Below are 15,716 nucleotides of genomic sequence, written 5' to 3' on the forward strand. Positions count from 1 at the left end.
TTCACACCTCATTCAGTCTGGATGGGGCTGCTAATGTGATTCTGCACCCTAAATCTGTCTTTTGAGTGTCAAACACTCAGCTGGTTTCGTCTCAGGTCTACAGTTACAAGCTCAAAAGGTTTTCACTGGATGTTCAGAAATATTTTAATCATTATGTAGCAAACAGCTGCACCTCTTAACTGCTCTCCTAACAGTTTAAAAGACTAAAACACTGTGACTTTCTCAGCTTTGTTGAACCACACTACTGTAATCATGTGCGCAGTGTTCTGCAGATGTTTTCAGTTACTTCTTCCAGAGCTTTGCACAAAATCCAATCGTGTTTGACACTCAAGAGATAGATTTCTGTAGTGAATCACTTTTAAAACTTTAAATTGGTGTTGGGACTTGAAAGGATTGCATTCGGAAGCTTCTTGGGTTTTATTGAAACATGCTTTGAGAACACAGTAAGGAATTATGTTTTTTTAAATTACCGGCCCCCTTAACGTAGACTAACTTTCATCCCATTCAGCTCAGCGGGCACACATGAAAGAGTGATGGTACAATTACAGAGAATATTCATCGTCTTTGTATTTTCCACCTATCACTACTTTTACAGCAATACAGTTAAGCGGATATTAACACATTATAAAGACTTCCAGAAGATGACTTCTGTGAGAACGCACGTCTGTCCACTCAAAGCCCGACCATCAGTGAAGTAGCAAACAGTACCTGAATCTAGTAGCAAACACAACGTCAGAGGCATGGAGTCGCTTTGCTCATCTATGCTGACAGCTTATATCTTTATAGGTTTTTGCAGCACAACAATACAGATGGCAGGTAACGCTGTTGTCGGGCTTTGGAGAGTATATTAACACTGAATATTATTCAGTGTCCACAATGTTAACAGGTGTGTGTATACAGTCAGTGAATATATTAGCATGCTGTCAGGGAGCGACACCAAGGCTCTTCTACCCACCACGGAGCTGTAGTATATCTGCATATTTACAATACTGATTAAGACACATTAAGAGAACTGGAAAGAGTGAAATCGTTCAGAATCTGCTGATGCTTTCTGTGGAAGATGCTGTAATATTTCTGCATGTTTGGGTCATTGCAATTTTCAAATGACAGAGTAGAACTGTTTTATGGAAATGCTCAATTTAAACTGCTATAATTCATTGCTGTAGAGTAAAAGTTTTGTATAGCAATATACATTCAGACATTCACTAAACACATGTGCAATCTGACTCGACAGCTGCGGCATGATGTCTGCTTTTATGATGCTAATAGATTGTCAGAAAGGTGTTAATGGTATTGTTCACTGTCAAGGTCATAATGGATAGTTCTTATATTTTGCCCCTCTAAGCGAATGGACAAAATGTTAGGAAGATTAACCAACATTTCACTTGAAATAAACATAATTATCACCTTTGTGTTAATGTAAAAAAAATCCGAAAATGTGTGGTATAGCTGTTGTGCAAGACTGGACAAAAATATGTTTGGTGGATTTTTAAGGTGTGAACAAGAAGTTCTGAGAATAGGACCAAGAAAATCATTTCGATTTACACTTCTGACTTTCTGTCCAAGCTCATCTTTTTGGGCATGTCCAGATAGCGTCTAATGTGGCTTTATTTGAATGATTATGTGGAAGTCCTGTCCTCGTGCACTTGGTGAGAACATTCAGTGGAAATGACTTGAAATGTTGTGCATCAAAAAGCAGGACTTTTAGAGAGATCTAAAAATGATGACCATGAATGTGAGACTGACCAATTGTAAATCAGGAAAGGTTTGTGAATTCTTTTTGGACCTTTTTAAAAGTAACTTTTTGATCACACCTTGTATATTCATGTTGTCGAGTAAGCACGCCCAAAACCTCAACATATTCATTTTCACTTTCATTTTGGTATCCAGATTTTTCAGTTTTGTACTAGTTACATTTTTATCATTTAACGCATTACAAAGGATGCCTTTGAAAAGACAACAATGCGTTGAGTTTTCAAAAAACATCCACAAAGTGTATACACACATCAGGAAATTAATAAAATAGGAAAATTCACAGAAATACAAGTGTAATATTGATCGAGAACAGCGATTTGGGGGAAAAAAGTGCATTTGAGCAACTGGTTTCCTCGGAAATGTGGAAAACCTACTGGGCTCTGTATGTAACAGGAAAGGCTAACATCATATTCAGCTGAGCATGGAAGGAGGACTCCAAGCGATGATGTATTTATGTAAAAAATACTTTACATGTTAGTGTATTTATGTCAGTAAGAGTCTGTCAACAGTCTGCCACAGTTTGAACCTTTTTATGTAGAAGTCCAACCAAGTGATCATTCAAAAGTTTGCATAATATTGGTCTTTTTAATCGATTGTGTCCAAGAGACTGATGATATACGTGCTGAAATTTCTAATTTCTACTAGGCAATGATTATTCTACAAATACAAAAAAAAGGAGTACAAAAATGCACGTTCTCTTCATGTGAGATTTTCCTTAGAAGTGCAATAACTGACAGTTATTGGTGGTTTGTTCAGGTCAAACTTGCCTCAATGCATACATCCAACTTTGTATGAATGGTAGAAGGAAGCCATAATCAATTGCTCAGAGAAAAACTTTGATTCCAGTGAATGGTTTAAATAAGGGTCAATACCCGAGGTATGGGGACCAGCACACTCCTCATCTGTCCATCTGAGTGCTGGGTCATCTGTATCAACCAATAATCCACCAAATACCCCATGGCTCACTTTTTCCCCCCTGACTTCTCAATTATTGTCCCTGCTTGGTTCTGGCTGTCTTGTAGACAGCATGTCATGGGGCTGGGGATGTAATTAAATGGAGTGACTCGTGCAGCCTTGCTTGGGGATCCCTGTCGGAAAGTCACAACTCCACCCATGTGGCTATCTGCTGTTCCAGTGGAGATGGTGCTCCTCAGAGAGCCTTCGGAATCTCCTTCCTGGAGGTTACTCCCAGAGGTGGCACTAATCTTTCTGAGGAGGGCCAGTCTTGCTACTTCCTCAGAGATCACTGGAGCTGTTTCGACTGTAGGTGAGGTACTTGAGTTGGTCTTGTTATTTGATAAATCTTCTGTCTGGACGGTTGCATCACTTGTCTTGCGGGATGCAAGTAGAATGGTTGGCAGTTTTCCTGGAAGAGCTGGTGGCTTTGGCTTTTCTCCATCAGGAGAAGGCACCAGAGGTAATGCATTTGCTGGCAGAGTACTCTTCAAGATTTGAGGTACATCTTCATCCCTGATCCTCCTCCAGGTAACTCCATCTTTTAGACGAGATGCGGACCTCTGCCCTTTCTTCTTGGTATCATCCTCACTCTTCGCTCTTCCACTTGAATCAGATGAAGAGGAGCGGAGGGAAGAACGACTGGTCACTCGGCTCAGTATGTTTATGCTTGGTGATGAGGCATGACGTTTAAAGGTGTCCTTGTCTTGCTGCTGCCTGAGTCCAGAAAGTCTTCCAGGTCCATTTCGCTGAGCCACCCTGCAGGGGCTTTCAGAGCTTGTTCTCCTAGCTGAGCGTCTTGAAGATAGGTCCCTTTCACTGGATGTTGCTCTTGATAGAGTTGCTGTCTGCTTGTGAAGGCCGGTGTTTGGCCTCTGGATTTGTTGTTTTTGATCTGGATCTTTTACTTGCACCCTTCTTGGGGGTTGCACAGCAGCCTTAAGTTCCTGACATCGGGATGAGCACAAGAAGACAGCTGAAGCTCCAGGAACTGCTCTGCGAGGTGATCCATTCTGAGATCCTGGTGTATTGCGAGCAGAGCTGTCACGTCTCAACATGGTCTTTGATTCCTTAATGAAAGTTAGCTGTCTCAAGAATCCATTGCGATCAGACTCACTGCCACTTGAATGGACAGAAGTCATCCTAACGAGATCAAACCGATTTGCTGGTACCACCCTTTTCCCATTGACCTGATTTGTTTGTCTACCAGTTGTTTGGTTTGTTACCAGTGGGGACAATGGTCTGGGTTGCCTGACAGAATTTTGCATGAAAGGAATTCGGACAGGAGACTTTTGAGTTTTAGGTGGTGGGGATTTCTCATTTTGATTCACAACAGGAGAGCGTCCTTTTCTTTCAGGAGGACTAGTAGCTGGTGGGCTACTAGCTGGTGTAGCATTCTTTTTCTGGATGGATTTGTTAGTCTGAGCTGGAGAAGTTATCTTCTTCTGTGACTGTTTGGATGGTGTTGAGCTCTGCGATGATCCAGAAGATGAACTTTTTGGTATTCTTGGAGGTGGGGTAGAGCTCCTCTTTGGCAAAGACAGTTCCATATCCTGGGGGTGGCCTAGCCGGTGAAGGCTCTTTGATCTGTGCTGCGCTAGGTTTGGATTCTTTGGAGCATCTGTTTTGGTTGGTACTTTTCTGGGAGGTGGTCTTTGTGATGGAGCCGTCTCTTTTTTCGGTGTATAAATCACTGTCCTGCCTCTGAAAACCACTGGTAAGTTTGGAACTGGCTTGCGCTGTGCAAAGTCTAAAGGTTTATTTGCCTTTTTGTCCTTAGCAAACTTTCTTTCTTTGGGTGTAAAGCTGGATGTTGACATGAATGACAGGACCGACTCAGTCTCTTCAGAGGACGGGTCTTGAGACTTTGAAGCTTGTAGTCCAGTGACCACACAGTTAGCACCTTCTTGTATGGCTCTCCATTCAACACTATTGAGGTCTGACTCTTTATCCCATGCCATGTCATCACTATCTATTTCCTCATCCACGTCCCACCCACCAGAAACCTTGTGTTTTTGTTTTTGAGTATTTTCTGCTTTCTTTTTCCTGGCAGCCAACTTCCTTCTCTGTTTGGGCATGGCAGATGTTATGCACTTTTGAAGGAGATCGTCCTCTGAATCCATGCTGACAGAGCTTGGCGAGCTTTGCTCTTCGTATTGGCAGTGAATGTTCACTGGCTTTGTTTGCTGTACTATGTTCACTGCTTTATTGTGTCTGTTCTTGTACCATATTTGTTGGGCTTTTGATTTATGATCATCATATTCAGCATCACTCAGTGAACTGAGAGAGGAGCTGAGTGAATAACAAGCCATTGATTCATCTTTTATCAGATTCTGTTTTATCCTGTGAAACCCTCTGGACTTTGCTTGGGAATTATCTGACCGGCCAATATTTGTCATGCTTCGGGAAAGATTGCTTTTGCATGGTTCTCTGAAATGTTTTCGATTCATGACCTCATTGTCATTGTCATAGAAGCTGTTGCTGTCCTCTGAAGACAATGTTGGTTGTCGGTACATTTTATTTCCTTTTTGTGAACCCATATTGATGTTACTTTCTGTGTTTTGCTTAATGACAGGCAGTTCCAGTTTTCTGATGGGGCCTTGATCTTGTCTCCTTCTTTGTTGTTTAGGAGACTGTTCACGATTTTTTTGGTTTGCCACTCTATCAGCTACCTCTTTGCTCTGCATCAGCACCTTCTGAGTGGGAACGACATGTCTGGTTGTTCTGCTCATTTGTATCTCAGGTGAGTAGTTCATCCGGTTGGGTTTGTGGAAATGTGAGAATATTCGCAAGTCTTCAATCCTCTTTGCCTCATCGTTCTGTTTGTTCATCCCTTTAGCTGTGCAGTCTTTAGCCCCCCTCTCCCTCACTGGATATTGCAGTGTTTCATCACTCAAAGATGTCGTGCTTGAGAAGTTGACAGGTGTTCCTTCTGCTGAATCAGTAAAAGATGAATCATCAAATTTTAAGTCTTTTTGAGGGATGACAATTCTTCTCCCGGGACACATTTGGGTTTTGCCATTTGGGAGCATCATGTAAACTGGAAGATGAATTGGTTTTCGGCCCTGGGAGTTCAGAATATGAGGAGGGATCGTGGTCATCAGGCAAGGTTTTACTTTTCTCAACTTTGATGGCATTGCTGAGTTGATGCATTCCTTTAAGATTTCTATGTCATCATCTGAATTGCCCTCACTGTATCGCTCCCCATTGTCATGTCCTTGCTCATCCTCCTCAGGGTTGTCGTTTTGCTGGAGCAGGGGAGTTAATTTGAGCTCTACATCTTTCTGTATGTAGTGCTCGTGTAGAGGTAGAGCACTTAAACTGGAAGCACAAGAGAAGTTCTCGGTGGGTTTTTCCACAGTAAAGTAGATCATTGTGTCCAAATCAGGAGGAAGGTTAAACCTCTCCTTAGAGTCTGCAATCTCCATGAACTTCCGCAGACTGCTTTCCCATTGCCCTGCTATTCCTGTCATCTGTGTTTCTGGCCCATTGGGCTCAACACAACATGGAGTTTTACTTCGACTGGGAGGCATGGTTTGCCCTGGGCTATCAGGAAGATCACTTGGGCTTATTGTTCCATCAATCATTTCACTGCATGGATCACTCTGAATTGAGCTGGCAATGGAAGGAGACTCAAAGCTACCCAGTGAACTGACCGAGCTACAGCGACTCATTACCAGGGGTGTCTCATGGATGTAGTTCTCAGATGAACTAGAAGGTGATCGGTCTTCAAGTATGGCAGGTGAAGCTCCTCTTAGGAACACTTTTTCCCTTTTGGCTGGACAGGGGATCTCAATGGGATTTGTCTCTTTGCTTGGGAAGGTTTTTGAATCAGTCATTAGCAGTTGACTGTCACTCAGATCCTCCAAGGTTTCATCCTCTTCAGCTCTCTTCACCATTTCTCCATCTTCCACTTCAATTATTTCTAATGATGAGTCACTTTCCAGTTCATTTTCACTTTGCCCATCCAGAGCTCCATCGCCTGAGGAGAGGGAGGACAGCGAGCTACAGCGAGAGAAGCAGATTGGGGTATTTTCCACAGAATATTTCTGGACTGTCTCCATCGTTCCGATGGTTGGGCTTCGGGTTGAAGTGATTGGAGAAAATTTTGCAATACTCCCTCCTGTCATCACAGTAGGTACCCATGCTTGCCGCCTCATTGCTTGGGCAGCCTGGACATTGATAGCAGTCTTTGCTACACCAAATTTGGCTACACTCTGAATGAGAGGGACCTGTTGATAAGTAGGAGAAAGTTTTATTGAAGTCATGCTGACATCAGAGGACACTTTAGTGGATGCACTAACTGGTGTTTGTACAGGTGGATCTTGGTTCTTTTCTGTGTTTGCATTGCTGAGCTCTAGAACTTTTACATTTTTGTTTTCAGCAGAATCTCTCTCTGGAATTTCTTGCTGGCTACTCTCAATCAGGGCAGCAGGTCCTACATTAATATACTCTTGATGGGCCACTTTCAGGTCGAGCTGATTGGGTCGTTGCTGTTGCATCATTAGAGCTTTTGGTGAAGGGCGCATCTGGTCTTTGCTTCCGCAGTATCCATCACTGGTGCTGCCGCTGTTCAGACTATCTGTTGATACACTAGTATGGGCAGTTTTGAGACGCAAGAGGGCATGGGCTCTGCTGAGCCGCTCCCTGTGGGCTAAGCTGCTTGTATCAGAGAGACGGCAGGGGGAACATGACTTTGCCCGGGCTTCATTGAGTTCATCCAGTCCATAAGGCCAGTCTGCCAGGTGGTCCTCAGAGCTTAGGCTTAAACTGTCCTCTGAGGATGTGTGCATGGTGATGTCCTCCACTAACCTGTCAATCTTGGCAACTGTGTTGGTGATCTTTTCTGCTAGCTTCTCTGCAGCAGCAGAGACCACATCATCAGGAGAAGCATGTTTCTTCTCGACAGTCTGAGGCGGGTCTACATCTCGCTCAGGCTCACTATCCCTCTTGCGAAGCTGGTTTTGCAGGAGGTTAGAGTTGGTGAGAAACATGGACAGCATGGAGAAACTCCCAGTGTCCAGGCTACTTGAGATGTTTGGAGCCTCATCATCATCAAAACAACCGGAATCAGATGCGTAATCCTTTGCCAAACTCTCGATGTAACGTAGTGGCTTGTTGAGGGTCAGGTGTTTGGGGCTCTGTTTCTCAAGGGTATCAAAGGTTTCTGCGAGATGTTTGGCATCCAACTCTGCCTCCAGAGCTTTCTGCTTCCTCATGTAGAGTGAGGGCATGCAAGACCCGGGGGATACAACCGCAGTGTCCTTATATTTAAGCGGTCGATTGGTTAGGAGGTTCCTTAAAGCTGCAGCGCTGCCCATGGCTATCATCTTGTGCTTGGAGTGGATAAGATTGCGCAGCATGCTAACTGCCCCGAGGTCCCACAGCAGCTCCTGGTCTTTTGGGCTTCTGGCCGAAAGGTTCCAAAGAGTCCCGCAGGCGTTGCTTACTATGGTCAGGCTGTGGGAGCGCAGGTGCTGCAGCAGAGTCTGGAGGCAGTTGTGGTCCCTGAGGATTTGCCTGCGAAGAAAGAAAGAATGTAGAAGGCACTTTAATAACTTTGCTATATACAACTGAAAAATCCCTCTTTTGTAGTTGTAGGTTTTTATGTTTAGTTCAGATTATGTTATTTTATACTACTGTATGGTTTCTGATCATATATCTGGTGAACATCACATTGTATCTCCTTTCTAATGCATCAACGTAATGTAATACAACAATGTCTGAATAAAATCTGATACTTTTTTCTACAAATGTCTCCAAATTTATTTTAATATAATACAGGAATAGGAGGAAGGGATCTAAAAAAAAAACAGTGAATAGAAATCGAATTACAATAGAGCCCCGTTTTTAGGGGAAAATCTGCATAATTTATTAATATCCTGTTGCTGTGGCTTCTGTGCCAGCTCCTCTGTGACATCATACAGATCCATGAATAAAAAAAGTGTTAACCTGAGCACTGAGAGCAGTCTGAAGTCTAAGCAATTAGCTCACTGGGATTACTTGTACATATGCTCATGTTTAAAGTTTTTACATGAAACGTTTATCATGAACATGGATGGAAATAATTGTTGTCTGGGAACGTTAGATGAGGGTGAAACCTCTGAGTCTCATGAGCACACCTATAGTCTTCTCGTGTGGCAACCAGACTGGACACATTTCGAAGGATTCCTCCGCCGCTCTCGATGATGGCAAGTGAGTTGGTCTGACAGCGATACGTCAGTGTGCTGACCAGGAAGCCCAAAGCGCCATCCACCGAACAGATTGCTACCTTGTTGTCGATACTGTGAGCGGACAGGTTCCACAGAGCGCTCAGAAGACTCTTCAACGTTGACTCCTGCAGAACCAAAAAACACAGAAACAGGTTTCTTAGGTATGACAAGGAAAAATGGTAAAAAACAAAAAGAAAAAAGCTTAAACTTTAAAAGTTGTAATAAATTCTGTTTCATTCTGTTCCTCCAGATTATTCTCTATGATCTTCCAAAATAAAAGCTTCTCCTTCTCTGGGGGGAGATTTGTTTTCATTACCTTGGTGGCCTGCAGCGCGCAGGTCATCAGTGCAGACACACAGCCAATGTCTCGGAGGACTTTCTTACTGCTGATGTCAGCCCTCCAGGACAAGTTCCTCAGGATACTGGAGACCACCTGATGGAGCTCCTCACTGTCGGAGGCCAGCTGGGCCACCAAAGCCTGGAGACAGCTCTTCTTCGAACACAGAGTGGCCTGCAGGAGTAAAATGAATGTATTACTGTAGTGGATCAGTAAAAAGGGCTGAGCCAGATTTAAATGATGCTACTGTCAAAGTAAAGCAAGTAAAAATGATCAGAGAAAATAATAAATTAAAAAGAAAATTTAAGATTTATTTATTTATTGTGTTGACAGCGAAACTATCTGTCCTGATCAGACTTCTGTTGGGACTTTTAAATTAAAGTGATCATTCTGAAAAAGGCAGATTAAGGGAGTGCAGGTGTGAGTGGGGTGCTGCTATTGTTGCACTGCTGTCAGTTAACCTCCTCACAGTGCCTTTCTGTACCTTGTTGACGACATCCCCGAAGGTGAGATTGGTCAAAGCCATCCCTGCATAGCGACGCAAAGCCATGTTGATGGGGTCGTTCTGCATGCCGTACATTTCCTGGTCCAGGTGGATCAGATCTGCCACCACCTGCAGACCGCCTGAAAGAAATAAAAAACAAACTCATGTGAAAATACCGAAACACATACTACAAATCAAAGCTCTGTTGTAGCAAAGATAAACCAAAGTATTTTTAAACTTGATACTTTACTGGAGTCATTCCCAAACTTTGGCCCAAATTCAAATCTTAAATTCTTCCAAAACTCCTTCTAACCTTTACTTTGTCTTAACGTCTTTTATTACTTTTGCCACGCGACAGCCACTGCTCTACTGTGACTCCCCCAATGATGAGACATAAAACAGAATTTATATTCCATGGCTTTATTAAATATGTTTGCTATTTAAAATATAAATATTTTGTGGTAATTGTAAAATAAATTCCAAAATTGAATAATAAAAAAATCATAGGGGGTCATATGTTGAGTTTCTCTCTGTATGTATTATTGTAGGGTCTACCTTACAATATAAAGCGCCCTGAGGTGACTGTTGTTGTGATTTGGTGCTGTATAAATAAAATTGAATTAAATTGAATTGAAATAGCTGAAAAACACATTAAAAATAAAACAGATCAAATATCAAATCTATGCATTACAGGAAATAACTGATACTTTCACTGTATAAGTGCAATCGGGCATAAAAACGAAAGCGTCAAAGAAACTGCAAACTGGTCCTTTGGTGTCAAACAAACCTAATTCGTTCATGGCTCGTCGAAACTCCTCTTCGAAGGAGAGCTTCATGATGGCGCACATGGCCTGACAGATTTGAGGGTCCACGGGTTCAGGGATATCTGTGGAGAAAAACAAGATGTTTAACTTAATCCACATAAGTTTGCGTTATTTTGAACATGTCGTTTTGGTTTCATCAGATTTACTGGAACTTGGATCACTGGTGGTTTTGTCTGTATCTATAGATTTATAGATTTTTGTCCTCTACTGTAGGATACAACTAATGTAACATGTTTGTTTATCTGTAGGTGTTGTGATGTCACCCACCAGTTAGTGAACCCCGTTATGTTTTTTTGCTCGGGTTCTGATGTTCAGGTTTTTTTTGTTTGTTTTTTTAAACATGGCTCACCTGTGGTTCTGGTTCCCCCTGGTGAAGGTGTCCCGGCGTGGCTCTCGATCCAGTCCCAGCCACTGTCGCAGTAGGTCCGGATCTGCTCCAGCATGTGCAGGACCTTCATCTCCCGGCGGGCTTGGCCCTCATCCTGCTGTGAGTAAATGATGTTGTGGAGGGCAGCGCTTGCTCTGGACCTGGCCTCACGGCTGCAGCCTGTTGTGGTACCACCCGCTGCTGTCTCACCAGGACCGCTGCCTCCGTCCGGGCCTTCATGCAGAATCTGGACCAGAAGGGGGACGCAGCCAGACTTTCTCATGGCAATGCAGCTGTCCTGAGAGCTGGAGAGAGCCAGTAGAGTCCGGGACATCTCCTCCTTATCTCTGTTAGCCAGCATGGAGAGCAACCAGAAGACCATCTCCACCTGCGGAGGAAACATCAGTAACGATCTTATCCACTTCCACCAGCCATAGTTACAAACTATACAATGACAGGGTACGCTTTTGTAAGTTTCACTCTATAAGTACAATGTTGTAGACATTAATTGAGTTTTTGGTGTGTTGTTACCTTGCTACCACCGTCTGCAGCTTCTGTTCCTGCTGCTGTGGCTGATGATGAGCTGCTGTTCTCTGGTTCTCCAGCAGGGGGCTTCTCGGCACCAGAGAGCTGCACACAGAAAGACAGAAGAAGAAAAATGCATAAAGATGGTATCTTTGACCTACTTCTAGTCTGATCTCCACCTTTCGCATATACAGCTATACTTTTTGATTTTTTAAATTAATTTCCTTTATCATTATTTAGAAAAAATAAATTATATTTTCAGTTCAGTTTTATTTTTATCATTAACATTATGGGAGATGTTTACCTCAAACAAACCTGTTCAGAACAGGTACTACAATAAACATGGAAGCAGGTGATAAATCTGCAGGTGATAATTTCACATTTTTATTCATGTACAGTAAATATTTGTATACATTTAATTTTAATTTAAGTTATTTATAATAATCATCTTGGTGTGGACACATTGATCGTTGTTTCATATGAAGAAAAATTTGTCTCAAAAATGTTACAAATGCGTTTGGTATGATCCACAAATGTACACAAAGATTCATAAGTGCGTGTTTCAATTCACACAAAAATATAAAGCAATATGAACACATGTAAAACTATTTTACAAATGCATATACCCAAACCTGAATAAATGCTGATCATTTATAATTTATAAATTCATCTTCACAAGTCAGATAATTTTCTCTTTCAAAATGTTTTCTGTGCATACAAATGTCTAAAAAGGTAAAATCCCTCTTGCTCACTTACAGAACCTTAACAACGTGTGCACGAATCGCCTGATATGCACAAATCACATCACATCCCCATGTGGGGTTTTGAGACAAAGTTCACGCTGTCAACAGATCCACAAGTGAAAGCTTCTGTAAAACTGAGACATCTGGGCTTTATCTGTTTTCCTGCGTTTTTCCAAATAAAGCGAGTGTGTCTTCTAAATAAATAGAGCAACTCGTCACCCCTCTTCTTGGAAAAATACATTTACCAATTACAGGCACACGGTGGGCTGTAAATGTTAATATATGGTTTAAATAAGCTGCTGACACATGCTGATGTGTTCAGGATTAGTCATTAGGCTAACATGAATGTTATAATAAGAAAAGCCATTTGTGTAAGACCCTGCTATTCAAACCTCGTGTTTATGTGGAGCAGCCAAGCTGTATGACATGGAGGTTGGCCTTAAAGGAGGAGGAGCTAAAACAGCTGGTTTCAGACAGGGAATGAACTGAAGGGCTGCAGTAAGCTCAGTAGAGCTAAATAAGGATTATTTTGAACCTTGAATCATGCAAAGCTACTCTAGTAGAGTCCAAGAATTAAAAGATTTGCAAGACAGAGATGAGCAGAATGGGCTGAATATCGGCCAGTGTATCAATGTCAAACTCTATTATTAATGCTCTACGAACCGATTAAAATATTCTACACATCTGCAGAATTTATAGTGAGATTTCTTAGGAAACACTAGACAGAGGACATGTGGATGATGTAGGATCTTTGATGTCTTTACTGTGAAATGTTCATTTAAGAGCCCGTATCACAATCTTCTTGCATCCATTTGTTCTAATTTCTTTGTGAGGACCTTTATTTCCTAAGAGCTTCCCCTAAACCAGAGCATGAACCCTAAAACCAGGTCTGACCCTTCACACCTGAGTCCGCTGAAGGTCTGTCCAGCAGTGAAAACCAGACCCTCCTCACCAGGTCTAAACCTCACACTGGTCCTCACACAGATAGACATCCACTCACAAACACACAGCTTCATTTGGATTCACAGACTGAAACCTTCAGAGACTCCCATCAAAGACCCCCCCTTTCATCCCATCACCATGGTAACGCCTAGGGGTGTGATGTGTGAGCCAAAGACTGTCTACAGACAAAGAGGTGTGTGTGTGTGTGTGTGTGTGTGTGTGTGTGTGTGTGTGTGTGTGTGTGTGTGTGTGTGTGTGTGTGTGTTAATCTCTTTTTTCCTCCTGAATATTTTTCCGTCCTCCAGTTGGACAGACTGAATCTTTGGCTCGGATCCAAACATCCTCCAACACGAGCAGCTGCAACGTGACGAGAAAATGGCGGACAGCATGCGGCGGAGATAAAACATGATCACTTTCATTCACTATGAGGGAGGACGACCACCTCTAGCAAGACTAAAACACATAAACACTCAAACACTATTTTGAAACCTTTCAGCCTTAGACCGGCCATCCAGGTGCTGCACAATCATCCACAGAGTCAGAGACTGTGAGATAGGCTACTGCCACCATCAGGTCACGCTGAGCTTTTGCCACAAGAATCTTATTAAAGACGCCTCTCAGAACATTTTTATGGACTGCTCTTTCTGTAATCTTTTTATCATCTGTTTTTAATCCCCTGTAAAGTTATAAATCCTTTTAAAAAGACATTCATGTTTCAAATTTGTGAGCAACACAAAATAAATTCCTTCTGTCTCTACTGTTGTCATGGAGACAGATATCTTTAAACCTGGATAAATAAAACCAGGACAGATCCTGAATCCCAAAGCAGGAGAAGAGCTGGAGCTGTTGTAATTTGGGTGAATTGACCCTTTTAATGAGGTGATATTTGTTAGTACTGTCTGGCATCCACGTATCCATTTCTGTGGTCTCATTATTCTCAGAGGGAGGCAGAGCAGAGAAAAGAAGCACCGATTCGCTCTCTTTATCTCAGACACACTTGCTCAGTGCCAACCCTGCAGCTTGGCAACAGCCAATCGTAACGCAGCTCTGAGCTACATAAAAAAACAGGTTTCTCTGCACAGCAACGAGTGGAAGCTGAAGAGCAGGAGAGCGGAGCTGCTTAAAATCTGTTCTGTCTGTTTTTATTTTTTCTTCACTCTCTGATGCATTTTAAGAAATAACACTTTCTCATAGGAGCCACAAATGAAAGGTTTTCACCTAATTGACACACAGCTGGCAGATCACTGATAAACTGATGGGTCTACAGAGTTTTTCAAATAAGTTCAGGTTTGCTGCAATCACCAACAATCCTTCTTTATAAAGCTGAATTTCTTTACTCATATAATTTTTTATACATTTTTCTAGTGTCAGAAAAAAGTAAAATCAAATCAAAAGGTCCCGAGTTTGTTGTTATAAAGAACCATTAAACGAACAAGTATTTACATTTCAGATAGATATAAGCAGTATCTGCTGGGCTGAAAAATCAGTTAAAATCACCAGCGTGAGCTTGCAGAACCCAGCAGGCAGGACATAGGATCAGCTTTTTGAGTCACTCATTTGGCAGAAGGCTCAGTCCATCTGGACCAATACCTCACAAAAACAGTTTCTTTCCATCTGCAGTTGGAAAGAACTTTTAATTAACATGTTACACTTATATGCACTTATTTTTTAATAATTTTGCACATTGGACACACTTTGAGGTCCAGGCAGCGCCTTCGATTAGCTGATGCCAGCCATAGTGGACAGCTAGCATCTACAGCTGCTTGTGTCAGCATCCAGGTGTGAATAAGAGGCAACACCTCGAATCAAGTTTAAGCCTTAGTCTCATTTAAACAGGTGACTTATTTTTAAAAAACATTATCCCTGGTACAGTTGCTAAGATGGAAAGTTTAGCTGCAGAGACCAAAACTGGCTGTAAATGTGTTTATTTCTGCTGTAAAGTTGGTCATTCTAAAAATGCGTGTTTTTGAGGATTAACTTCCTTTTCAAAGCCGCCACATGCAGCCATTAGAGGAACTGCAGCCTTCCACTCTTAATCTGTGGCTTCTTTTTCCAGCTCTGAAGGCTAATGCTCAGTAAACATGAGCTATCCCATTTTTTAAAAATGCAAAAGTAAGTAATGAAAATTAATATGCAAAATGCTTAGCATCATAAATATAAGATGCCAGGATTTAGTTTTATTGGGAAAAATATAACTGCTACATCTCACTTCACATCTGACCAAATACTAACACTTGACTGATAAATCTTTTTTGTTTCGGTTTAGCTGTAAAGCTGCACTGACTGACCTTTATCAGAAATGAGTTTAAAGCACCTTTGAGATACAAACAGTTTTTGCTCAGTTATTGAACTGAATATCTAATTTCTGGGATTTTCTTATGGAGCACTTGGTTCCACATCAAAGACTGTTTATGTGTGAAGAAAGAAAGTCTGGGAAGAAACATTGTTATTGCTTTTTGTATTGCACCCAATGGTCTGCTGTCAAACATTTGTTGTGCATAAGAATGCCGACCAGTTGTGCAGGTAAAATAATAATAATAATATTTTAAATTTCAGGCCATGTTACTGGACTG

At 41.9% G+C, this 15,716-nt stretch overlaps 1 protein-coding gene across 3 annotated transcripts in view; it reads right to left on the reverse strand.

The window, feature by feature from the left end:
* Window positions 1-156: 156 nt before the first annotated feature.
* Window positions 157-15,716, reverse strand: part of apc2 (APC regulator of WNT signaling pathway 2) — a 45,164-nt gene continuing 29,604 nt past the window's right edge. For all 3 annotated transcript variants that reach the window (XM_082506009.1, XM_082506010.1, XM_082506011.1), the window contains 7 exons: window positions 11,465-11,563; window positions 10,916-11,321; window positions 10,530-10,628; window positions 9,743-9,882; window positions 9,238-9,432; window positions 8,832-9,046; window positions 157-8,229 (listed from right to left, as the gene is read on the reverse strand). In XM_082506009.1, coding sequence (XP_082362135.1) covers window positions 2,718-8,229; window positions 8,832-9,046; window positions 9,238-9,432; window positions 9,743-9,882; window positions 10,530-10,628; window positions 10,916-11,321; window positions 11,465-11,563 — 6,666 coding nt within the window. In that variant the 3' untranslated portion in view covers window positions 157-2,717. The remainder of the gene's footprint in view (window positions 8,230-8,831; window positions 9,047-9,237; window positions 9,433-9,742; window positions 9,883-10,529; window positions 10,629-10,915; window positions 11,322-11,464; window positions 11,564-15,716) is intronic.

Source organism: Aulonocara stuartgranti, assembly GCF_965226115.1.
Source record: "Aulonocara stuartgranti genome assembly, chromosome: 15".
Taxonomy (NCBI): Eukaryota; Metazoa; Chordata; class Actinopteri; order Cichliformes; family Cichlidae; genus Aulonocara; species Aulonocara stuartgranti.